Here is a 25,963-nt window from a genome sequence, read left to right as displayed (position 1 = left end):
AACAGTTTGCTTGAGATATTTCTCATTCCTGTAAAAGCATCAGAATGATGTCATTGTAGTGCTTCATATTGCGGAAAGTCCCTTTGCTCAGAAACAAGGTGTGGACAAGAACACATCATGTGCTGTCAAAGAACTGGGTGAAGGAGGAAAGATAAATTTTTAAAAGTGATACAACTGGAAAGCAAAAGTATTAAGCAAGAAACAGGTGTCTTAAAACTGCTGAGTTTCAGTAAATATCATGCAACATTGAATAATCAGATCATTGGATCAACCAGAAACAACATAAGAACAGCCCCACTGGATCAGGCCATAGGCCCATCTAGTCCAGCTTCCTGTATCTCGAAGTGGCCCACCAAAAGCAATATGGAGTAATATAAATACTGTGATTATAAGTGTTAAGGATAGGAATATGAGGAAATAAAACTGTTAAAGCATTTGGGAGCAAATTGGAATAGTGTGCTTCTTTAAGTACTAGATACTTAAAAATAAGACTCATTGTCAACAAGAAGACAATATTAACAAGTCAACAAAGATGATTTGGGAATTTTTAAATATGACCACTGGTATAAATGTTACACATTTATTTGTTTGTGAAACTGCTTAATGCGCACAGTATAGATAACTATTTGTTTTTTAAATCCTAAAGATTGCACTAGGCTGGTGCAAGCCCCCTGCGCTGGCCCAGGAGTGTTGCAAACATGCCATAAAGCATGTTTGCGACTACTCTGGGGCTGGCTGGACCAGCGCAGAGGCCAGTGCTGGTTTCTGCATGCCGGATCCAAGCCCAGACAGAGTGAGTTTGTGCTGGCTTGGGCAAGATGGTGGAGGGGGTGGGGGAGGGTGGTGAGAGGAAGTTTCAGAGGTGGGGAGGGGTGTTTTTGAGTAGGGGCCCCCCTCCCTTGGCCCTGGCAAACCCCTGAATGCATTGTGCATCCTGGAAGTGGCTTACAGGAGACTGCCCTGCAGCTGTGAAAATCACTGATTTTTACATTTTAAAATATTTAAAAACCATCTGTGACATCCGTGGATAGTGAAATCTGCTGATGCCAAACCCACAGATAAGGTGGGTCCACTGTATTGTACTATATGATAGCAATGTAGATAATGTATATATCAGGTATCTACAGGTAAATGCCACTTAACAACCATTTTTAGATTGTGAGCCCTTTTGGGACAGGGAGCCATTTAGTTATTTGATTTTTCTCTGTAAACCGCTTTGTGAACTTTTAGTTGAAAAGCGGTATATAAATACTGTTAATAATAATAGTAATTCTCTTAATGATGGATGGCATATATGATGGTGGTCAAAGCACAATAAAGATGCTCTTAATGAAGTAATCACGTCTCCCGTTGCCTGCAGCAAAGTGTCTGTTTACACTTCAGAGAAGAGACCCTTAATGCAAAGAACAGGCAATCTATCTCCAGTAGCCTGTGTAGTGAGCTAGTGTCTGTCAGGGAATGTCTACACAACAAAGCAATAGATTGGACTGAATATTCACTTAATGACCTAATCGCATTACAGTGGGAATTGGAGAATGTATCCCCATTGTTAAGTGGCGCACACTTGTAATTATACAGCTCCTGCAAACATCCCATCATCTATGTCTAGAATCACACATTATAGATGCATGTTGCTTAGCAACAGGGCACCCCCCATTACCAAGCAAGACTTGACGATATACGAAGCCTCCGAAAGGTGAGAGGCGATGTACTCCCCTCGCCTCCAGAGGCTTTTCTGAGCCTCAGAGAGGCAGCGGGTTTCTGCATGCCTGTACAAGGCTCAGAATGCCTGTTCCAGGCAAAAAGACATGGTTTTTGACCAAAACAGCCAGTCTGATCCTTGGATGCACACTGCCTCTCCAATGCTGAGAAAAGCCTCCGGAGGTGAGGGGAGCACAGCTTTGGAAGCTGGGGGGGGGGCGTGAACCAGGACCAGCGGCCAGCTGTCACATATGCAGGCCGACGCTGGCTGGAGAATCGCTAAACCACGCTCATCTGTATTTATGTTAGTGGCATTAGATTTTAAACGGTATTTCTAAAACTTTATGGAGTTTTCTATACCCTAGTCCAAAAACTAGACTAATTTAATACCTGCATAACATCTTGTGTCTCTTGGACTATTTCTTCCCTTCTTGTCTAGCTCCCACACTACCAATGAATGACATTTTTCTCTTTTATTTATTCATTTTATTTGAAAAATTTATATCCCACCTTTACCATACAGAAGCAAATGCCCAATAAAATGCTCCATAATAAAATGTACAATGTCTAAGTAAGTAAAATAACTAAAATCAATTAAGATTGAATGGAAAAAGAACCCCCCCCCCCAAAAAAAAAAAAAATACAGTTAGAGCCATTAGGAGGGGATAACAGATTAGTCCAGAAGGAAGCAGTCGTTGCACTGTTGCAGAAGGCAAACATCTACCCATCAGCCAATTGCCAGATGAAACAGTTTTGTTTTGAGCCCTCATCGAAAAGCCACAAGGCAGTGATTTTCAACATTTGTGAGAAGGCACACCATCAGTTGTGGTCATTGCACACCATCAGTTTCTAGACACGTGACAAGACACACTGCATTGGCAGCTGGGGGGCTCACATTCCCCAATGGCCCTACTAATAAATGACCCTCCCCCAACCCCCTGTTTTTGCACAGTGGTTGAAAATCACTGCTATAAGGGACGGAGTAGTTTTTTGTCTAGAAGAGAATTGTGGCACCACTGCAGAGAAGGCTTGCCCCAGTGCCGTTGCCCCTCTAACCTGAGACAGATATATATGAGACAGAGGCAGAACTTGAAAAAGAGCCTCCTCAGGTGATCTAAGAGGGCAGTCTGGAATTTGTGGGAGCAGGTAGTCCCTCAGATAGCCTAGACCAGGGGTGCTCACACTTTTTTTTGGCTCGAGAGCTACTTTGAAACCCAGCAAGGCCTGGAGATCTACCAGAGTTTTTTTTACAATGTTCGCGCCATCATAACATATAACATTTATGTGTACAATGTATGTTGGTGTACCTTGAGCCCCACTGAGTATAACAGGACTTACTGCTGAGTAGACATGCCTAGGATTAGGCTGTGAGGCTGCAATCCTAGCCACACTTACCTGGGAGTAAGCCCCATTGAGTACAATGGGCCTTACTCCCGGCGTTTCCTCCCAGAGGCACCTGAAGGGGGGGGGGGGTCGGCACTCTGCGATCTACTCATTTTGCCTCACGATCTACCAGTAGATCACGATCCACCTATTGAGCACCCCTGGCCTAGACTCAAACTGTGAAGGGCCTTAAAGGTCAATACCAGCAGCTTGAATTGGGACCGGAAACAAATGGGCAGCCACTGTAGCTGCTGTAACAATGCTCCAGCAGAGTCAAATTGTCTTTTAACTCTGTGTATACCTCCTATCCAAGTACCACTTCATCTTTTGCCATAGAGCCTCTATCAGCCAGGTAGTTGCATTGTTCCTTTCAGACATGACCCATACTTGGTTGGTGGCAAGTTATCACATATATACAATCACATGTATGTAGGACTAGGCTGCAGTGTAATGCCTTGTCATGTTAGGATAGAAATGGACAAAAACAGCTCAAGTCAAAATCTGACAGCATCATAAAATACACTGAAGAATGACATCAAATGCTTTTGACAACTATAATAATATTAACAATGGCAGCTTTGTGCTTTGTGATAAGATTGGTCTTCAAAGGTCTGTTTTTCTCAGTTCCATTTTTTAAACTGATATCTAGCAGAGATTTCTTCCAGGCATGCTTATTTTTAGCTTTTTTTCAAATTACCGTATTGCAGATCATCTCACAAAATATAACAAATGGTATTCATTCAACATTTGCTTTGATTTTGCTGTGTATTTACTTGCCTTCCTTAGATGCAGCTGTTAATAATAATAATAATAATAATAATTAATACAGGTTGAGTCTCATTATGTGTGAGGGTTCTGTTCCAAGAACTAGGTGGATGGCAAAAAATGCACTGTAGCAAATCAATTTAAAAAACAGAGTTTCTTTGCTCCGGTGATTTAAAAACAGCCTTGCTGACCTTTGTAATGCACACAGAGGCCATCAGTCTCTCTGCAGGTGCTTAGGCTTCACTAGGAGACAGCAATCCCTCCCTTCACCAGGAGCCCCAGTAAGGGGGAAAGAATGGAGAAGGTGATAATCGCTGCCATTTAGCCTTCTTTCAAGTGCTCAGGGGGAAGGGAGGAGTGAAGCCTGCAGAGAGAATGATTGATGGTTTGTCAGCCTGCTGCCCTCTCTGGCATTATTAAAGAACTGTTTTCCTTTAATTTAAAGGGCCCTTCTCATCAGTTTTGAGGCAGAAAAATCTGTAGATACTTAGGTTATACCTGTAATCACTTGTATGACTGTCTCTCTGCAACAGTAAAAAGCATTTTTTTAAACTGATTTTAAAGGGTTGCATTTTTTCCCTTCTTCAGGGATCAGCACATTCCTTCTCATTTGCAGTGGCCATTCACGTTGAATCAAATCTTTGTATTAAAAATTTCTGTGTATAACAAGGCTGGACCTGTAATAATAACGCAACTAAGGGCGCAATCCTTACCCCTTATGTCAGTGGTTTCCAGCACTGACATAAGGGCAATGCAGCTCTGAGGTAAGGGAACAAACATTCCCTTACTTTGAGGAGGCCTCCGTGAGTGACATCCAATTGTAGGATGCAGCACATGTCCCACTGGAAAGCACTGACATAAGGGGTTAGGATGGTGCCCTAAGTTAATTAGGCTTGTCAATTCCAAAATTGCCATAATGGGTACACATTATCAGCTCCAATACCCTTTTTTGCCATAAATATCATTCCTTTAAAAGTATACCTATGTATGTGGGACCTGCTGTGCATGTAAGCATTTGGTCTGTCATTGAGCCATGGCCTGTTCCCAAAGTACTCTCTTCAGAATACCATTTTTCTACTCTCAGAAGGAAACATTATGACATAGCTGTTATATAAACTGACCACTAATTTTAAAAGGAATATTATGTTGCAAATGGTAAACCACAGAATAACTATAGCAAACTTAAATTATAATGGGTTGATCAATAACTGCAGGCTACAAAACCCACAGTTAAATCAGTGGTTTCCAAACTCTCAGTGATTTTTTTTTTTTTGCAGGGGAGGGGCCAGTGATATGATCATGCTGCCGCAGGGAATAAAATGGCTTTTAAAAAGTTAACTGGGGAGTCACTGTGGCTCTTCAGAGGGTCCAAGGAGCCTGCGACCCCCTGTGCACTCCTCCCTGTACCTCCGAACTCCTGTAAATAGTGCCAAAAAAAAAAAAAAATCACCACCACTTCAGGTTTTTCCCCCTGCAAAACCAGAAGTGGCTGTTTTAACTTTTTGCTATTTGCAGGAGTTTGGAGGTGCAAGGACAACTGCAGAAGGGGGTCACAGGAACCCTCAGATAAGTTTTAAAAAGCCCTTTGTTCCCTGCAGTGGCGCAGTCATGGCAATTGCATCGCCCCATCCTTGCTTTTGCTCTGCCCTGAAGGTAGCAGTGACAGAGTTTCCCTGGCTGGGGCATCACAACGCCCCAGTTTGGGAACCTCTGCCTTAAATGTAGGATTATGTACAGTAATATATCAATTACCTCTTCTTGGAAATACTGTATTTACAAATAACTATGGTATCCATCCATTTCAGTAGGTTCCAAGCACTTTTAAACCATTGCACCGTCTGTATTTTTTTCTCTTGATGGGATTTGCTCCTCTGTACTGAATTCCTGAAACTTTGACCTAACTGATGCGGTAAGCCAGTTTCAGGGCTACCACTAAAGGCTGCAGGTTGGGGCACACATGATTGTATACTTTTCAAGGAAAAAGATTCTAGCCTAGTCTCTTCCTGATGTAGTGATTTTCTGTATGAAGGTGCAGGCATTCATGTGAGCTGTCACCTGCAGTCTAAAGTTGTGTAGTCTATACACAGGTTTACCTCTTCATAGAAAACTAAGGTAATGTTTCTGGAGCTTTTACCAGGAAAATATTTTACTTTCAATTGGTCCATTAAGAAGACAACAAAGAAGAAGAAGTTGTCCCAACCTTGAAACAATATTTATAGATGATAATAAATGTCACATTTCAGCAGATGTAGGTTTGTTCTTTAAATACGTAATTCTACCTTGTACTGAGTCAGATTATTGATGTTTTAAGCTCAGTATTTTGAATACTGACTGGCAGTAGCTTTCCAAGTCTGAGATAGGAATTTTTCTTTGCTGTACTGAAGATGAAATCTGAAATCTTCTGGATTCAAAGAAGATGCTCTTCTACTGAATTATAGTCTCTTCCTTACTGCTGTAGGAAAAAACCAACAGATGCATGCCAGTTCATGTGCAGTTTTCCTCTTCAGGCCCAATGTAGTATCCTTATTTTAGGTAGCTGTGAATGCAGCAGTGGGTGTTCAACTTAATGCCATGTTGCATGACTCTCTGAATCAGCACTGGTGTAGGTTTTAATATTTAAATTCCTGATTGCGTATAAAAATTATGATACTTAATGATGATGCTACATTGCCATGGGTATTAGAGAAAAGTAATTGGAAATACATTTAGAGGAATCACTGTTGTGGAGGAAAGCAAAGCTATTCATTTGCTGAAACATTAAATTATCTCCCTTGTAAGAAAACAGTAATTAAAGTGGCAGTTACCTTAAGTAACAAATGGGGAAAAGTGCAACCTTATAAAATTACAGCTGTTTGGCATGGAGGTAGAAAGCAAGTTAAATCGGAAATAGGCAGTTTGACTGTGGAATTATGACATCTCTGGCTGCTTGTAGTATAGCTGTCAAGCTTGGTCAGTTCGGTGGTCAATAGTGACATTCTATGTGTCAGTGAACAGGGTCTCTTGATACTGTAACCTGCAGTTCACACATTACCGAAGCTCCAACTGTCGAACATTCAAGTCCCTTGGTATTACTGCATCTTCCAGCCTCTCCTGACTGGCTCATGTTTCATTCTTTGGCAATTTGCCCTAATGATATCCCTCAGGACCTTTCAGGCCCTCTTCCTTTCCATATTTAATCCTGTTAGATTAATCTGAGCAAAGAGCAAACAGCACTGCACAGAACGGTGGTCCCTTACTTTTCTGCTGGTTATGGGTATTTTTAAAGTATTATCTTTCCCCCGCTTCTTATTTATTACAGAAATTTGTAGCCCAAGTGGTCTAATAATTCTGAAACACAGGCATGGCAACCTGAGATACTCTAGGATTGCTGTGCTTTTCTCTGAGCAAAAAACTTCTTAAAGCATGAGGTATGAACAGCTGTGGAGGCTATTTTAGCTCCCCTGGCCGCTCCCAAGCAGTATAGTCCAGGTGGTTGGTACACCATTCCTTCCTTGGGGATAGTCTTACTAGGAATCATAGGAGAGCCAAGCTTGTTTTTCCCCAGGCATATTTTTCCCCTATCCTTGGGGGCCCAGATCACTCTACTGCTGTACTACCATGCACTCACCCCATCTTGGTCATCCTCAGACAATATGCGTTTATGTCTAGAAATCTAACTTGGGTTTTATTCTCATTTTAACTGATTGGTGCAAGAGCTGCTTCAGCATGGCTCAGTCCCTGTGTCTGGGATAGTATCAGAAGTCTTATCTCACAAAGAAGGAATCTTCACACACCAGCATTGCCCCAGTTTCAGGAAGGGATATGACATGGATTTTTTTCCATGTGTTCCAGGGCTTCTGATTTTACTCCACTGATGGGAAGAAGTTGTGATGCAGTGGCTCCCACACTTTTTGTTAATGTCAGAATAAATTCTTTTCTGCATCTGCTTGAAGAGGTCCCCTTCATGCAGAATACTCAATCCCTGTTAAATTGAAAATATAAGTTGTATGTTTGATTGCAGCTTCCTGAAAAAAGTTCTGAATTCTCTTCTGTCAAAAATATATTCTAAGTCAAAGTATGCACCTCAGTGACATGCCAACAAATGACCAACTATGTATACAACAGTGATTCTGCCAAACTCACCATACTAGTTTCTTTCTTCTTCTTATAGCACTTCTTATATTCTTATGTTCTTCTTGTTATGTTTCCTTCCTTGAGCTGACTAACCAGTGCTTCACACACTTTCTGTTGAGCTTTTGGCAGTTAGCATGGCAAAATAGATAGCAGGCGTTCTGGGCCACTAAATGGCTTCTGCAAGGCATTCTGGGTCAAAAACCTGCATCCATTCGAGGTTGTCCAGGCAATTACTGCTATGCCTAATGACAGGGTTTGCGAAACAGATTCCCATTGTTAAACAGCGAATACCTATATAGTAGTTTTCCATTTTTTAAGCACCAAAACAAGAATAATAGATACATAAGAGTTTAAAAAGGAGAGGAATGTGTTCAGTCTGTTGTGTCCATGCTACATTTATTGGGAAACAAGATCTTTTGTTTACATGAAATCCTTCTGATTGTTTATCAGGCTGTCTCCATTATTGAAAGGACTTATCCAAAGAAGAAAATTTGTGTTTATCTCTCATATAGTTCAACCAAATGGTTAGACCAGGGCTTTTCAAACTGGGGCGTCGCGATGCCCCAGCCTGCAGGCCCTGGCCCCTGCCCCTTAGCCTGCTACTACTATATAGGTATTCGCTGTTTAACAATGGGAATCTGTTTCGCAAACCCTGTCATTAGGCATAGCAGTAGTTGCCTGGACAACCTCGAATGGATGCAGGTTTTTGTTGTAGCCTGGAGGCAGAGAGGAGGCAACACGTACCCAAGCCCCTGCAGCCTCCCGGGGGTGTGGGGAGCCCGGCGCAACCTGCAACAGAGCATCCCGCAGCAGTGAAAGTAGATGCGAAGCAATCACACTCCACTTCCACTTTAGCAGAGGCGGGGTGTGATCGCTCCGCATCTACTGTCACTGCTGCAGGGAACCCTGCTGCAGGTCGCGCCAGGCTCCCTGCACCCCTGGGAGGCTGCAGGGGCTTGGTTACATGTACCCAAGCCCCTGCAGCCCCCTTGAGCGGCGCAATCCTCGGGATCGCGCCGCTGCCTTCCCCCACCCCTGCTGCCTTCCCCCTCCCACCCATGCAAGAACTTAGTGGCTCTCAAACTCTCCCAGAGTTTGTACCCTTTCGTTGTACCCTTCGTTGTACCCTTTTGTGAATTTTAAAGGAGACTGGGCTCCTGAGATGATTGTTAGTAGAGATTAACACCTCGTTATAGAACAGCAAGATCTCAGCTTTCCTCAAACAAGATGTTTTAGCATTTATTCAGAAAGTAATGTTGTAAGTGATGCCAGCTTTGTTCTGTCCAACAAGAAGCTGACAGAACATACCAAGATCCAGGTCTACAGAGCTTGCGCCTTAGTACACTTCTGTACTGCAGTGAGTCCTGAACTCTTTGCACACGACAGGAAAGGAAGCTGAATGCTTTCCACATGCGCTGCCTCTGACGCATCTTCGGTATTACCTGGCAGGACAAAGTTCCAAACAACACAGTCCTGGAACGAGCTGGAATCCCTAGCATATATACACTGCTGAAACAGACGCCTGCGTTGACTTCATCATGTTGTGAGAATGGACGATGGCTAGATCCCAAAGGATCTCCTCTATGGTTAACTCGTGCAGGGAAAGTGCCCTACAGTTAGACTACAGCTGCGATACAAGGTTATCTGCAAGAGGGATCTGAAGGCCTTAGGATTGGACCTCAACAGATGGGAAACTTTGGCTTCTGAGCATCCCGCTTGGAGGCAGGCTGTGCAGCATGGCCTCTCCCAGTTTGAAGAGACACTTGGCCAACAGACTGAGGCAAAGAAGGAAGGCCTGTAGCCAGGGAAACAGACCAGGGACAAACTACACTTGCTCTCAGTGTGGAAGGGATTGTCATTCCCAAATCAGCCTTTTCAGCCACACTAGACGCTGTTCCAGAACCACCATTCAAAGTGTGATACCATAGTCTTTCGAGACTGAAGGTTGCCAACTAAGGTTGCCAACTAAGACAGACCTTTTCATAGAACCTTTTTTTCTTGAAGTTGCTATGGCTTATTATGGTTCTCTCACCTTTCCGCCTGTTTACCTGCCATGCCATGCCTACACCCCAGCACTTGTTGCTGCTGTCAGCATTGCCAATTATCCTGCACCAGTATTTTTCTCCTGGGCTGCTGTCTGGCTCAGGATAAGCAGTAAGGGCAGAGCAAAATACACAGCCCTTTTAAAACCTTGTTTGGAAGTTGTCCCCCACATGTTCCTGTAATCACAGGAAAAAAGGGCAGCATGAGCTTGCCAGCAAGCTTTGCTGCTGCACTCATAAAATGGATCTATTGCAAATATCTTGATTTGCATTTTAGGCTGTGAACCAACTTATTTTATTCCAGGATAACAAACTATGTTCCAGTACGATAAAAAGCTGCTACTTGGGTGCACCTCAGATCCCCTTTTTGTGCAGGTTTTGTGGTGTTGATGATAATGATGTTGTTGTAAGCAGTATTTAAATGCCACTTTTTAAAATCCAGTTGATTCTGCACTGACCCCTCCCTTAATACTCAAATATGTTTAAAAACCTGTCTGATGGTAGTTAGGAAACAGAAGGTGAATCGCAACCATATATATATTTCATATAGAAATATCAAAATACAGTTTGCTCCTCATATGTGCTTGTTCAAAGTGTTAAGGAGGGACAGTTTTAGCAGTTGCTTTGCCACAGTCAAGACACAGTGCTGTTGATATGATTCTGTAAGTGGAAAGTATGGTGTGAATGGCGGTGCTGTCAAATCTGAATCAGTTTACTGAATTAGCTAATGATACTAAATGTAATTACTGTATTTGTGTGTGTGTGTATGGAAATGTGCCTGATTATTGTGTCACCTTTATAGTGATTAGCATTAATTTTATATCATTTAATTTACATATTTATCCAAATGTTGTAAATACATATCAATTACTGGAAAATGCATACAGAGTTACTGGTTTTCTTTTCCTTTTAGTTAACTGCATGTATTCATGGGTCAGCTGCGTTGCTATATCCAATGTACTGGCAACACATATACATCCCAGTGCTTCCTCCACACCTGCTGGACTACTGCTGGTAAGATTGAAAATACATATTATGCTTTTCTCTTTGATTGCTGAGAAACCCAATTATTTTATTTCAGGAGCTTCCTAGGATCATTCACAATCATAGGGTAAACAACAATTGTTGGGTAAACCCAGTTCTAGTGATATAGGTCCAAATGGAAAAGATTGCACATTTAGCATGGCTATAAGACATTTAAAAAGTTCCCTGGTTGTCTATGCACATGTTCACAATTAAACATACTTATAAGTGCATCATGAGACTGATGGTGCAGTTGTGCAAGTTTACTCAGGTGTATGCCATACCAATTCAGACTTTCAGGCTGCAGTCCTATCCACTCTTACTTGGGAGTAAGTCCTATTGACTATAATGGAACTGACTTCTGAGTAGACATGCATAGCTTCAGACTGCAGCTCCCTTAAAAATGTATTTAGAATGGCAATCCGCAACTTCAAATGGTACACTTTGGGTTATATCCTAAGATTTTCTTCCACTTTTCCTCCTGCAGAAGGAGTCTTTGCAAAGTCCTTGTACAGGAAGGAGATCTTGAGATAGAACCCATCTATTTTACTGGAGCTTGAACTAGAGGTTGTGGGTATATTTTGCAGAGTCCAAAGTTGCACATGTGCCAAGGGCTTCTGTTTCTGTAATGCATGAATATGTATGTGAAAATGCTTCAAATACATTTGGACATTCCCTGTTGTGTACATACAACTTGACGTTCATCAGAACATTGGATTCCAGCTCGTTCTCTTACCTGTTTATAATGGAATAGTGACTGATCAGGAATTTAACAGAGTTTTGTGTAAATGTTTTATAGTATTTTATATTGTTTTAGAGTCTATTCTTTTTGTCAAATGAAAAAGGTCTTCAGCCAATGATGGAAGAACACCAAGGTAGGAGTCAGTCAGATCTCCCATGGCAATGTGTTCTACAGCCTAGGAGCAGCAACAGAGAAAGTCCTAGCACAGGGGTGCTCACACTTTTTTGGCTCGAGAGCTGCTTTGAAACCCAGCAAGGCCCAGAGATCTACCAGAGTTTTTTTTACAATTTTCGCGCCATCATAGCATATAACATTTATGTGTACAATGTATGTTGGTGTACCTTGAGCCCCACTGAGTATAGCAGGACTTACTCCTGAGTAGACATGCCTAGGATTAGGCTGTGAGGCTGCAATCCTAGCCACACTTACCTGGGAGTAAGCCCCATTGAGTACAATGGGCCTTACTCCCGGCGTTTCCTCCCAGAGGCACCTGAAGGGGGTGGTTGGCACTCTGCGATCTACTCATTTTGCTTTGCGATCTACCGGTAGATCGCGATCCACCTATTGAGCACCCCTGTCCTAGCACATTCCTGCCAGTCGTACTTCAAATGTGACACATAGCTGACACCTGACATCTGGGATTCTGTTTTTTGTTTTTGTTTTTTTACAAACTGAGGCATAAATTCAATACTGTACTGAATGTTCAAAGTTCACTGGCTGAGTAAACATATCTCCAGTTCAGCAATTAAATATTTTAAAAGACAACTAACCTAACTATCATGGAAAATATTGCAGCTTCTACACATACAAAGCATTCCCAATTCCATCTCATTTGGTAAAATTCTCAAGTAGGAATATGCCTCTAGAAGTAAAATTCCACTGTCAGCACTTGCCTCGTCAATATATTGGATGCTGTTGTGAGAACTAATACATACGTAAGAACCCCTAGGTGAATTTTTGGATACTGTGCCTCTCTGTCATATTGACTGGAGTGGTGTGTGTACTGGGTGGCATATAGGAAAGGTTTACTGCCAGACTTGTCTACGTTGTGGAAAAACATTGTTGCAATTCAGTTCAGCTTGGCTGTGTCTGCTTTAACCAACAACCCTATTCGGCTCCATACTACTGTCTCATTGTGTCTCAGGTGAACCTGGTGTTAGGTCATCTGTGCCTACGATGCATGTCATGAATGAGGGACATAAATTGGTCCCAGCACACACTCCCTATGTTGCAAGCCATTCCCCTGTTGAATTCCCTCTGTGACCCTTGTATTTTGCTGGCCACATGCATCTGAGCACAAAAGACTATGCTATGACAGATAATCAATATCATCAAAATGGGCACCTGTTTGGGAAAATGCAGGGCAAGCTGCAAGAGATGTGAACTTTAAAAAAGAAAGAAAATATAACTGATATGTGTGGAAAGCTACCAACATTAGTTTCTAATGACTTCAACCATCCTATTTCTCTGTGGTGGCTGTTGAAAATTCATGAATGCAGAACTGAATCTCATGTTCTTGCCTGGAAACAAGGGAGAGAGTCTCTCCAGGGATGCCAAAGAACCAGTGTTAGATAACCAATGGAAGAACAAAGAGCCTTAAGCATATTGTGGTTTTCCTATGGATCATTTTTGGGTAGTCATGCTGGCATCAGCTGTTTTTACATCTTGCAGAGGGCTGGTGAACAAATCATTAGCATTATCAAGAGCCAAACACAGGCTGGGTGCCATTTGCTGAACCTGACATACTGTGGCCAGAATGCTTCTGCCCTATGCCGAGAGGTTGTGTTATATTTTGTTTTGCTAAAAACTCCAAATGGAAGTAAAACGAAGTGTCAGTACATTGCCTACTACGCTAAATATACAGGAGATACGTATCATATCAAGCAGGGGCAGCCCACCCATCAGGTGAATGATGTAGCTTGTGGAAACAGTGGATAGTGGGGAGACATATTCATCACAAGTTTGTCACTTTCTCTCTTCAACCTGCTGTGAATGGAGCAGTATCAATCTGTTTCCTGTTTGCTAAATACAAGTGGGATCATCTGTTTCCTTACCCCTTTACCTTGCTCCTTCCTCTCATGATCCCTTTAAAAAAATCCAGAAAGGCACTAAGGGAAAAGCGGATCACGGCGGCCAATGCCCAGAAAAACTGCACAGGTAGTGACAATCTACTTCCCTATCCATTCATCTCACTTTTTTACTGTGGTCACAATTAGTGCAGGATACACTGGAAGGTCCCAGCATGACCGCATTTTCTCTTTTGTTGAGGATAGCACAGGCAGGAGTGAGGTAAATTGCTTGATTCTTCTTTCTGGTTTTCTTTTTTTTTGGGGGGGGGGGGGCGGTGCTGGCACCAGCAGCAACAGTGACATTAGGTGGCAGATCCAATTGGGCCATCCCTGATATCAAGCAGATATGATGTCCTGCTTCTAAAATCAAAGCCTCATAATGGCCTAGCTTAAAATGACATGCATTGGTTCACACAGCTTTGCTTTCAGTCTGCATTTATCAGTTTCAATCATAAGCATATCTGAGTGCCTTTTACAGCTGTTCCCCCCCCCCCCCGTTTTTGGGGTATAGAACGTAACAAAGCAAAGTTTTTTATTTCTGTACATCTTTCTGCAAAGTGTACAGAAATAATTTCTCTGCAAAGGAAGGAAGAGAAACAATCTCTCTATATGTTACCATTTTGTTTTTTCACGGTCCCTATGAGCGCAGGCTTTTTTAGTGCATTCTACTACATTCTTTCCAGTATTCTGGCTCTCAGTAAAATGGGGAAGAAGAAGGAAGAAGGAATTACTACCCTATGGACAGTTCTGTCATAAAATTGTACTTTCATGAATGCAAATACATCCGCAGTGCTTCTCTGCATGTACGAGCTGTATGCTCGTAGGCTCTGTCTGCACATTCCATCCTCAATATCCAGAGCTTTTACATATACATTTTGTACATATATAGGCACTGTGCACAGGTTCCAACGAATGAGCAATGATTCAGGTTGGGCTAGTTGGTAGCTCCCTATCTCTGTGCATTCATTCTTGTTTGGTTTTCCTAAGGGCTAGTAATTGATAGATTACTAGCCCTTAGTCCATGATAGATGTGAAATTCCAATTAAAGTCTCCCAGATGGAATTATTGTTATTGTTATTATGTTGTTGTTGTTGCTAACTGTATTTATATACCACTTTTCAACAAAAAGTTCACAAAGCGGTTTATAGAGAAAAATCAAATAACTAATGACTCCCTGTCCCAAAAGGGCTCACAATCTAAAAAGATGCAAAAGAACACCAGCAGATAGCCGCCAGAAAAGATACTCTGCTGGGGTGAGGTGGGCCAGTTACTCTCCCCCTGATAAATAAAAGAGGGGCACCCACTTGAAAAAGTGCCTCTTATCCAGTTAGCAGGGATGGAATAGATCTCCTCACCTATAAGACCAGTGTTTCCCAAACTTTTTGAGACCCTAGAGACTGCTGCCTGATTTATAAATGCCAAGGCGTATGGCTATAATGGTGATTGGGCAGCAGTACTCCCCCCCCCCAAGTAGCAGCTTGTTTAATGCACATAGCCTAATCTGCCCTGTCAGTTTTGCAAACCACCAAACATTGGGTCATGTGATCCAGAGTTTGGGAACCACTTACTAGATATTTCTGACTGCGTGCATATGAACGCAATATCTTAGAAGGATAATCCCTGCATTTCATTCATAGACTGAGGCTGGATCCTATCAATGCAAATATTATATTGGAAGTGACTCTGAACATGCTTATTTAGAATTTTTGGCCATTAGTTGTTGTGCCTGCTCCCTGGTACAATGAAAACGTGACGGAGTAGTGAGCAACTCCACCTGCACCCAGAATGATAAAGGAAAATCAGCTTGTTGAGGGAAATTAATGCAATAGAGAAGAAAGCATGAAAAGCATGCAACTGTTAAAGACAGCTTCAGCCAATGAACAATGTCTTTCAGTAGAGCTATTCATACATTCATGTGATATTCATCCAGTTTAGATAAATCAAGAGATTTGCCTACATGTATAGACTAGCAAATAGGCTTTTCTTTAGAAATAGACTGAGTTATGGGTATCCACATTGGTGTTTTCACACATGCAGTCTTTCTGTTCTAATGCTTTCATGCAGACATGATACGAGTAGCATTGAGCTGGCAAGAGCCAGCTGTTCTGACTTCTGGACAAAGCTCCAGAACAGAACTAGGAAATATTATTATTATTATTATTATTATTATTATTATTATTATTATTATTATTATTATTATTATTAACAACAACAGTATTTATATACCGCTTTTCAATGGAAAGTTCAGAAAGCAGTTTACATAGAAAATCAAACAAACAATTTGCGCCCTGTCCCAAAAGGGCTCACAATCTAAAAGTATGCAAAAGAACACCAGTAGACAGCCACTAGAAAAGACAGTGCTGGGGTGAGGAGGGCTAGTTACTCTCCCCCTGCTAAATAAAAGAAGAGCACTCACTTAAAAAGTGCCTCTTACCCAGTTAGCAGGGGTTATAGCACCCAGTGTTCTTCCCCTGCGCCCTGTGTAGCTGCACCAAAAAAAGTGTGCTGTATCCGGGGGCGGGGATCAGGAGGCTTTGGAGAAGAAAGGGGAATTATTTACCCTTACCTTTCCGTAAGCCTTTCCATTCTGCAATGGGTCTCCTTGGACCTGCACCTCCTTGGACCTGTAGCTGGCGAGAGGAGAAGAAAAGGATGGGGAAGTTGCCAAAAAAAGGAGAGAGGATCTAGCACACATCTTTGCTGCCAGATCCACCCACTCCCGCAGCCTCCCCATCCTCCCACCCTCGCTGCTACCTTTACGTACTTCGATGGGCGCAACAGGGTCTGTTGGTGGATGCAGAGTACAACCGCTTCTTGCAGCAGCACTCCCAAAAAGGGCCACCAGTGTAGCTCTCCACACTGTGTCAACGGCCATTGTGTGACAGCAGAATTCTGTATGACTGCCCAATTCTGCATAGGATTGTGCTGTTTGAGGCTTCAGGTTGATCCACATGCAAATGCCATTAAATTCAGGTGAGCTCCCATAATTTTATACTTTATAATTTGATAATTTATACTTGATATAATTTTCCCATATCTAGTTTACACTTCCTTATTCCAAAATATTAACATGCTACCACCTGCTTCTCTTTTTTCAGTTGGTAGTCCATTTTTTTTCATATTGCGAAAACGTCAGATCAACCGACTGTCCAGAATAAGGCTTCTTAGGTGGATGTGAAATCTAAAATATAAACTAAGGATTTCATACCTCTGTGCTATACCAGCTCAGTTAGGAACATTTATGAGCTCCAATGAAGGCCGCAAAGGGTGTGTGCATGTATTTTATTAATTATTTAAGAGATTTATATCTGGTCTTTCACCCTGATAACAGGGAGCTCAGGGCAGCTTATAGTGTTAATGAAAATACAAAAAATACATAGGTAAAAAGGTAAAAGAAAGTCAGCATATTTTATAAAACATGAACAATAAAAAATGCAGCAGCAGCAATAATAATAATAATAGCATCTAAAAACAGCATCAGTACCATGTTGTAATGGCACTACAGACAATTATGGCAAAGAAAATGGAATGCCTGTCATATTCTAAGAACATAATGTCTCATTTTCTATTTATTTCAGTGCACCAATGCCATACCTGATTGGAGTTCACTTCAGTTTAATCGAGGTGAGTCAGGTTAATCTTTGTATTTGGTCAAAAATGCTCCTGAAAAAAATACTTATTACCATTTCCTCTTCCTGCAAATTATTTAAGCTCCAGAGTGAAAAATAATGGCTTTAATGGAGGGGAGGGGTGTCATTTTGTCATTGGAATGATGGGAAGGGGAGCAGTAGAACTGTTGTGTTGGGGACATAGGCAGTCCCAGGATCCTTAGCTTGAAACTTCATGTGGTGGATCTGTGTTCTTGGCAGGATTAGGAGTGTTTCATTCTTCTCTAGTATCTGCCATAAAAAAGAGTCTCAGGCTAATCCTTGAACCCAAGGACTCAGTTCATCCTTCTTTTTAATCTTTTCCCCCTGCACGGCAAGGACAGGAATCACTGCAACATAGGGGAAGGGTTGTTTATTCTACTGAGCTCTATTAGATGATGGTCATTTAACAACATCTTAGCAACTGATAATGAGCAGGAGAGAATCAGTAAGAGTATGGCAGTAGCCTGGAGCATGTTCTTTTGTCAAGCATGCTTTTTTTCCCCTGGGATGAATGTGGGATTGTGTGGGTTCGGGAAACGTACCTTAGCCGAGGTGTTATACTTCATTTGGCTGCTGCACTGGAGTTCTAGTACTCTTGTGACCTTTTGGAATATTCTCCAAAAGAAGAGAATGAAGAAAAACACTCAGCATGGACACCTCTAATAGGGAAAGAGATGACCCAAAATGGCAGAGGCTTCTATGGAGAAAGAAGCTTCAAAAACATGTAGCGTGGATACTTCCAGAGAGTTTAGAAGTGACAAATTTCTACTTCCAGAGCAGGGACAGTTATAGGACTTTGCATAAAGGAAACAAGGCATTTCTGAGTAAACAGAAGTTTGGAGTTTCTCTTTGGGTGTGCAGCACAGTATTCTGGACTTTATTGGGCTCGAGTGTGCCTTCCAACAGCACACAAAGGCTTGATGACATTCCAATCAGAAAAGTTCCTGAGGGGCAAAAGGCGTGGCAGGATATATGCTGCACCTAATCCCTGGTTGTTGATGGGAGAGACTTCTTGTCATAGAAATCTGAAAAAGATTGCCCAGGTAGCCTATCCCCTGGGAAGCTGGAATGTTTGTTTCCGGTGAGTTAAGATAGGATTACAGCCAATGTCTTACTGAACATAGTGGGCTTCCTTCTAAGGAAAGTAAATACAGGTGTGCGCCACTTAACAATGGGGATACGTTCTCCAATCCCTGTTGTTACGCAGTTAGGTTGTTAAGAGAACATTCAACCGAGTCTAGTGCTCTTGTTGTTTAAACAGACACTCCCTGCCAGAAACTAGCTGGCTGTACAGGCTACTGGAGATAGATTAATAACAACAACAACAACTAGGTATTTATATACTGCCTTTCTGGTCATCGGATTACTCCTCTGACTTTATTCAAGGCGGTTTACACAGGCAGGCATTTCAAAATCCCTTGAGGGGATTTTTACAATCATAGAGGTTCTCTCTTTCAAGAACCAACAACATTTTAGAATGGATCTTCCTGGTTTGGTCTCACTTCTGGCCTCCAGTTCTCCCACGCAAGCTGACAAGCAACTCCTTCATCTCTCACGTGGAGGCAACCAAGACGCTTCTTGCTCACACCAAGAGCAGGTGGAATCACTCAGCTCGGCTTGTCAGCTGCTTCAAGGTCTTGCCATTATCAGCTGCCGGTTTCCTTGAACTGGCAACCTTCTGATGTTATCTTCGGGCTAACGGAGGCTCTACCCTCTAGATCAGACCTCCTGCCCAATCAAAGAAGATTGCCTCTTCTTTGCATTAAGAGCCACTCTGGTGTGTGAACAGACACCCTGCTACAGGCTATGGGAGATGCGATTGCCTCATTAAGAGCATCTTTATTGTGAGTTGACCACCGTCATATATGTGGTCAGTTGTTAAGAGGCAGATGCCTGTAATACCATTGTCAAACATTTTGAAAATGTTTGAATAATACCATTTTCAAATGAAATACCACTTTCAAACCTCTATTTATTATGCAGCAGGACTTGTACTTGCAGCAAAGATCTATCAAGAGGAGACACCCAAATTTGCAAGACCGTAGAACAGGGCTTTTCAAACTGGGGAGTCACGACGCCCCAGCCTGCGGGCCCTGGCCCCTGCCCCCTTAAGGGGCGGGGGCAGCCTGGAGGTAGGGAGGAGGCAGTGGCGCAATGCCCAGTATCGCGCCGCTCAGGGGGGCTGCAGGGGCTTGGGTACACGTAGCCTCCCGAGCGTGTGGGGAGCCCAGCACGACCTGCAGCAGGGCTCCCCACAGCAGTGAAAGTAGATGTGGAGCGATCGTGCTCCACTTCCGCTTTAGCAACTTCTGCTTTATGTACGTGTACCCAAGCCTCTGCAGCCCCCGTGAGTGGCACAATCCTGGGGATCGCGCCACTGCCTTCTCCCACCCCTGCTGCCTCCTCCCTCCTGCCCATGCAAGAACTTAGTGGCTCTCAAACTCTCCCAGAGAGTTTGAGAACCACTGCCTTAGAAGTAAGGAGATGCACAGATGTCCTGAAGTGCTACAGCCTTCTATCCACTAATGACCCTTAATTGTCATGACTTCTGAGAGTTCAGCATGACATACCACCCCCCCCCCTTGCAGAGTGAAGTCCTGCTTGGCTGTGAAAGATGCCAGCCAGAAACCAATATGAAGTTAGGTTAGTCTGCACATGTGTTAGGAAAAAGAAAATGTTTATAACGCAGTCTACCCTATGGTCTTCTACAGTCCTCCAGGGTGGGTGCAAGGTCTGTAACACATTTGAACTGGGTGGGGATTGGATGTCCTGGATAGCTACTCTGTGCTCATCTAGTGGTCTCTCAGCCATGTTCTTAATTTGCTGAGTTGGCTTATGTCTCCATAGTAAGGATGTGGTTGGGGAAGGGGCTGTGTGATGTCCCAATCCACCCCACCCAAGAACCTCAAAAATAGGACTCACCACTGACATGCTATCTGGCATCTGTTATGGCCTGATAGGGCAGGTTGCCTCAGTGCAGCTAGTGGTCTTTCCTTGCTTCTTGTGGGTGACTCCTGCTATTGCTGCACTTTAGGCTGTGGTAGTCTTGTAACATAGTCCAATGCCTATCTACTCAGAAGTACTTTCCTTTGTGTTCAACGGAGCTAACTCCCAGGAAAGTGTGCATAAGATTGTAACTTCAGTCACCTTTCTTGTTACTGGAGAGGAGAATAGTCAAACAGGAGCCTGCTTTTTCTTCCAAGTCTTCTGGGGCCATGGCTCCGCTGGTGGCTTCCACAGTCTAAATCCACTGCCTGAGTGAGGGGAACTGGAGTGGGATGTTTTTGATTTGTTTGTGGAAACCATTGGTTTCTACTGAAGCCCTGCGTGGCAGTGCTGCCACTCAGAACTTTCCTGCAAAGTGAGGTAAGAAGTAAATGGTCCCATGCCTCAGGCGCATGCCTGACAGGCCCACTCTTCTGGGCCTCCAGTGTCTTGGCTTGTCTTTGGCTCATCATGCTGTAGCATGGTGAGTCAGAGCTCACTGAGGAAAGCTTTACTCTGCAGTGCAATCCATGGTTAAAATGAAGAAAAAATTAAGTAGTTTTAAGACACCAAATACTTGACCCTTTTATTCTGCCTGAGGCAAGGTCAATCTGGGTCAAATACTGAGGCAAGGTCAAATCCTCCACCTAGCAAGACATAGATAATCAACCCCTGCCTGCCAGGAGTTGCCCAGATGCCTGAGACTAAGCCACCCTAGAACCACTGGAGAATAACTATTTTATTTTATTATGATGTTGTTTGATTTTTAATGGTTATGTGTTAGTTATTTGAAGGCAACTCAAATGTTTCTGGAGAGATGAATTTTAAATATATGAAATAAATTATACTTCCCAAGAGGCACCAGCTAAAATGAGACAGACTAGGCAGGAAGTGTGAACATTCTAGAATACCTGCACAACTCTACTGTAAAGATTAATCCTTGCCAGTACTGTGGAAGGTTAGGAAGACTTCCCAGTGGCACCTTGCACTAATGGAAGTAGCATTCTGATGGATCATGGTCCTTCATGACTGTCGCAAAAGGCAACATGCCATTTTGTGCAGCTTGGCTGGTCTACCACGGCAAGTGGCCATAGTAGCAAGCAGTGGCCTGTCCATAAACCTCAGTACTGATAAGTCAGCATGGGGAATGAAAGGGAGACAGGGGATGGGCTGAACAGGGCAGAGATGAGAGCAGAGAGGAGCAAAGATTGATGTTGATGCAGTATCGGAGGCACTATTCCTCATCTTGGCCTTGATCTGGTCCTGGATGTACTTGGATCTGTGCCAGCTATATAGCTAGCACAGGTCTCACTGGGGCAGGTTTACCCCCAGGCAAGGGAACAAATGTTCCCTTAACTCAGCAGTTTTCAATCATTGTGCATGTTTGCTGCAGGAGTTTGTGGGTGGGTCACTTATTAGTAGGGCCATTGAAGAATGAGAGCCTCCAACCTGCAGTGCAGTGTGCCTTGTCAGTTATCAACAAACTGATGGTGTGCCTTGACAATTTTAGTGCCCTGAGTGTGCTGTGAAATTAAAAAGGTTGAAAATCGCTGCCTTAACTGGAGGAGGTCTCCAAGATGGTGGTATGGCTGCATCAGTGGGGGGAATATAGGTAGGATTGGGTTGTCAGTTATGTGGACATTCTTTGTGTCTCTGAAATTATCCCATGTTCAAGCAAATGGAAGCCATGCTCTGTTGCTGCATTTAATGTTAAAAAGGCTTATAAGCCCCGTTGCTGTGTTTTCTCAGTGTATTGCACCAATGCTAAAAAGATATATAAGATGAATCCTCTAGTTCAGATCAAATATCTAGGCCAATACCCTATTTTTCACAGTGATCAACGAGATATGTTCAAGGAACATGCCAGCAGATCATAAAGGTGGTAACCTTTCCCTCTAGTTGTCTTCCATCAGCCTATATTCAACATGGACATTAGTCATAATAGCTATTGATAGTAGTGCTGACTGAGATATATGTTTATGTTTAAGAATTTTGAAGTTCTGGGAGCAGTCTTACTAGACAAGATGTTGCTTTCCCTGCACATTCTGGTCCTTAGGGTGCAGCACAAGGTGCTGCTTTTGAAAATATTGGCTCTACTTTGTCTAAGCATAGCATTTTATCACATTAAAATAGACAAATGATGCATTAAAATTCTTGTAACTCATTTTGTCTCCTTGTACAGAGAGTGAAAAGTAAATCACTGGAGGATGTGGTGATGCTAAATGTTGACACAAACGCTTTGGAAACTCCATTTAATGACCTGAGTAACCTACCAAGCGAAGTGGTAAGTCTGAGAGGTTTCATAGAGTGGTTTTCATCTTCTTAGTTGCCTGAATTACTAACATTTTATCTTCTTATGCTAGCTGAAATAAAAGAAATAACACCCCTCCCCCATATACAAAAACACCACACCGCCAGCTTTTTACCTCATATTTAAGGATAGAGGTTTTTTTTTAAAAAAAACAACAACTGTTTTTGACAGTTGAGGGCGTGCTGAATAGAGCATCATACTCTTTTTCTTTTTTTTAAAAAAGGGATCGTAATTATAAAGCTAGCTGCATTCATTAGGCATAGTCTCTTCATCTAGGCAAGAGTCTCTTCATCTCATCTTAATCATTATATTACAAAGTAGGCATTTCTGTCTGCCTAGTGGCATATCTTGCAAAAAAAAAAAAAGAGTTTTTGAAGGCAAAAAGAAGAAGGGGGCCAATTATCGGCTTCTGGTTCCCTGCCACCTGCCAGCACATCTCCTTTTAATTAATGATCTGATGACACTGGTCAATATAATAAGAAATGCTTGTACAGTTGGGGTCAGAAAATTCACACTTTGATCTCTCTCAACTTTCTGAAACATTTATTTGTTTTCTCTAAATTATTTCAATTTTATTTTAATCTCTTCTATCCTGCTGAGGACTGCATGAATTGAAAACCCTACTCTGTTTGTCATTTGCTTTGGCAGAGCAAAGACTGCTTACTTATAATTCTATTTGTAAATTAAACTGCAAACCCAGTTTGTCATAAAAGACATTGGATCCTTTTGAAAGTGACGAAAACTGTCTTTTGTCTGTAAAGGAAGATAAATTAAGTGCCAGTTCCTCCTGGACTTTGATCTTACAGATATTTTTTTTTCTCCTGTTTATAATGGAATGTATTCCACATTTCATGTTAAATAGATGTACAAAAATAGCAGTTCACTTTACCTTGCTATTCTGCAACATGGTTCTGAAAAGAAAAAAAAAGCTCCTTGCCAAACCTTGTGTGCTTTGAGTTCTAGGCTGAATACAATAGAAGCTGTTGTTGCATATAGGTATTAATAAATGTTCTAGAATGAGGGGAAAATAATATTGCTGTATTCTTAAAAAATCTTATTTTTATGGTTTTTAATACACATATACAGACCCTACTTCAGTGCAAGATGACAACAGCAAGTCTATTTTTGTGTTCATGGTAATTTAATGTGCATATACAAAATATTTAGCTGTGTGTTTTAAAATACATATTGTATTATTATATAGATTTAAGAGGAATTAAACAAAGCCAGAAGCAATTAGATAGATTTATTACATTTATTTCTTTGTTGTGGGGAGGGGAAGCAAAAACTGATAGTTTTACAGCTGATTGTGGAGGTTTTGTGATAGTTTATTGAGTTGATTGTTGTAATGTATATTATCTATCATATCCAAAAGTCAGAACAAATTTTAATCTATTATATATTTCAAAATAATAATTCATTGGTTGGAATGTATACTTTGGCCTTGTATTAAGAAAAAATGGTCATTTTGCTGGGTTTTAGGCATATGCCATGTATCTCACCAACAATTAAATTATCTAATTGGACCCTAGAGCTACAGTGCAGTAGTTTCAAAGCACGTGCAGAGTGCAGAGCCCACAGGGATTTCTCTGTTCTTTTCTATGAATAGGAAAATACTTTTGTCCACAATGTGGATTTCCCTTTGCAGGGGTTTTACATATTGTGCCCTGAGGCCACAATCCAATGCTCTTTATGTGCACTGATTGGGTATAACTTGCCAACAGGATTGGGTAAATATATATAGAATGAGAGGGGTAGTCAGAACCTCTCCGTGTGCGTTGAACAATTTCCTGAGGTGCATTCTGTTTGGTGGGTTTTGCTGAGTTGGAAAAACGTGCATAACACTTTCTGTGTGTGGAAGCAGCCTTTCTAAGAGCTATTTCACACATATGAAGTGTGAAGAGGCCCACAACTATGTCTAATAGCTTTTCTAACTCAGCTCAATTCATGTATTTCTCTATTCAATTTTTGTAACTGAAATTATGCCTACATAGATTTCCTGAAGTACATTCAGTGAAAAATGTCTGTGACTCTTTAATCTCATCAAATAGACCAGATTAATTCATGCCTAAATAGCTAGTAGATATGCCAGAAACTGAGGATAGTCAGAACAATATATTTATATTTATTGGTGGTTCACACTTTAGTGGTGCTAAGCAGAAAACATCAGGTGCCCACTATTACACAATGGCTTAAAAGAGTTTGGTTTTTGTCAAACTTTGAGAGATTAATATTAAATATAATAGTACAAGAAGACAGAGCAAAGAATGATAGATTTTTTTCCTCATAAAAGATTAGACAAGACTCCATCAAAAATATTTTTTTTTTCTCATAAGGGAGTAGACAAGTGTCCATCAAATAAGTGAACTGGAAGGGTATCTATTATTATTTGGTATTGGATAATGCATTATATTTTTGTTTCTTTCATTTTCACATTCTTTTGGCAAATCAAAATGTTAAAAAATCATGCCCTAATCCAAAGGCTGCTGGATGCTCCAGCAAAATTCCTACTTGAGCAAACTTACACATTCACTTGGGTTTGTATATTGGACTTATATGCATGCAAACACCCCCTACATTGGGGCAAATAATGAATGAAAACTCACCTCAGTCTTTTTGGATTAGCAGCTGCAAGTGCTCACAAGTCTCAGTAATATTAATTAGAGTTTCATGTATTCACTGTGTGGACAATGGGTCTTTTTACAAAATTGCAATATTCCCCACAAAATATGTAACAAAACTAGAAAATACCTCGTTTATATTTTATAATTTGAATTTCCCCTCCTCCCGCTACTGCTGAAACAAGGTTTGTTTTGTTACTTGATTTTTGACTGTCCTGATCCCTTTCATTTTGATTCTAGCATGAAAGCTTTTCTTGTGGAGTTAATTTGTTAATTAAAAACACATACCAACATAGACTGGGAGTGGGCAGCTGTACAGTTTTTAGTTTATAAACTGACAAAGGGTGACATTGTATCATTAAATAGTAAGTGTAGGTTATTTGTGTGCTTGCATCAGTGTTGATGGTCTATTGAAGCTTGTATTTTAACCGTAAGTTAGTCAAGACTGAAAAGTTGATATCAGTGTAAATATATATGTGATTATTTAATATATGATAGATGTAAAAAAATTTTTTATATACAAATAGTGTCTTATAGTTAACATTTGGGTTAAAAGCA

The 25,963-nt window shown here is 41.6% G+C and overlaps 1 protein-coding gene across 2 annotated transcripts in view; it reads left to right on the top strand.

Annotated features, from left to right (window-relative positions):
• Positions 1–25,963, top strand: part of DENND1B (DENN domain containing 1B) — a 251,161-nt gene that overhangs the window by 141,010 nt on the left and 84,188 nt on the right. For both annotated transcript variants that reach the window (XM_066623653.1, XM_066623652.1), the window contains 3 exons: positions 10,918–11,018; positions 17,417–17,462; positions 22,656–22,757. In XM_066623653.1, the coding sequence (XP_066479750.1) occupies positions 10,918–11,018; positions 17,417–17,462; positions 22,656–22,757 (249 nt within the window). The remainder of the gene's footprint in view (positions 1–10,917; positions 11,019–17,416; positions 17,463–22,655; positions 22,758–25,963) is intronic.

Source organism: Tiliqua scincoides, chromosome 4, assembly GCF_035046505.1.
Source record: "Tiliqua scincoides isolate rTilSci1 chromosome 4, rTilSci1.hap2, whole genome shotgun sequence".
Taxonomy (NCBI): Eukaryota; Metazoa; Chordata; class Lepidosauria; order Squamata; family Scincidae; genus Tiliqua; species Tiliqua scincoides.
Note: the sequence above shows the minus strand (reverse complement) of the source record. Positions and strands in the feature narration are given on the sequence as shown.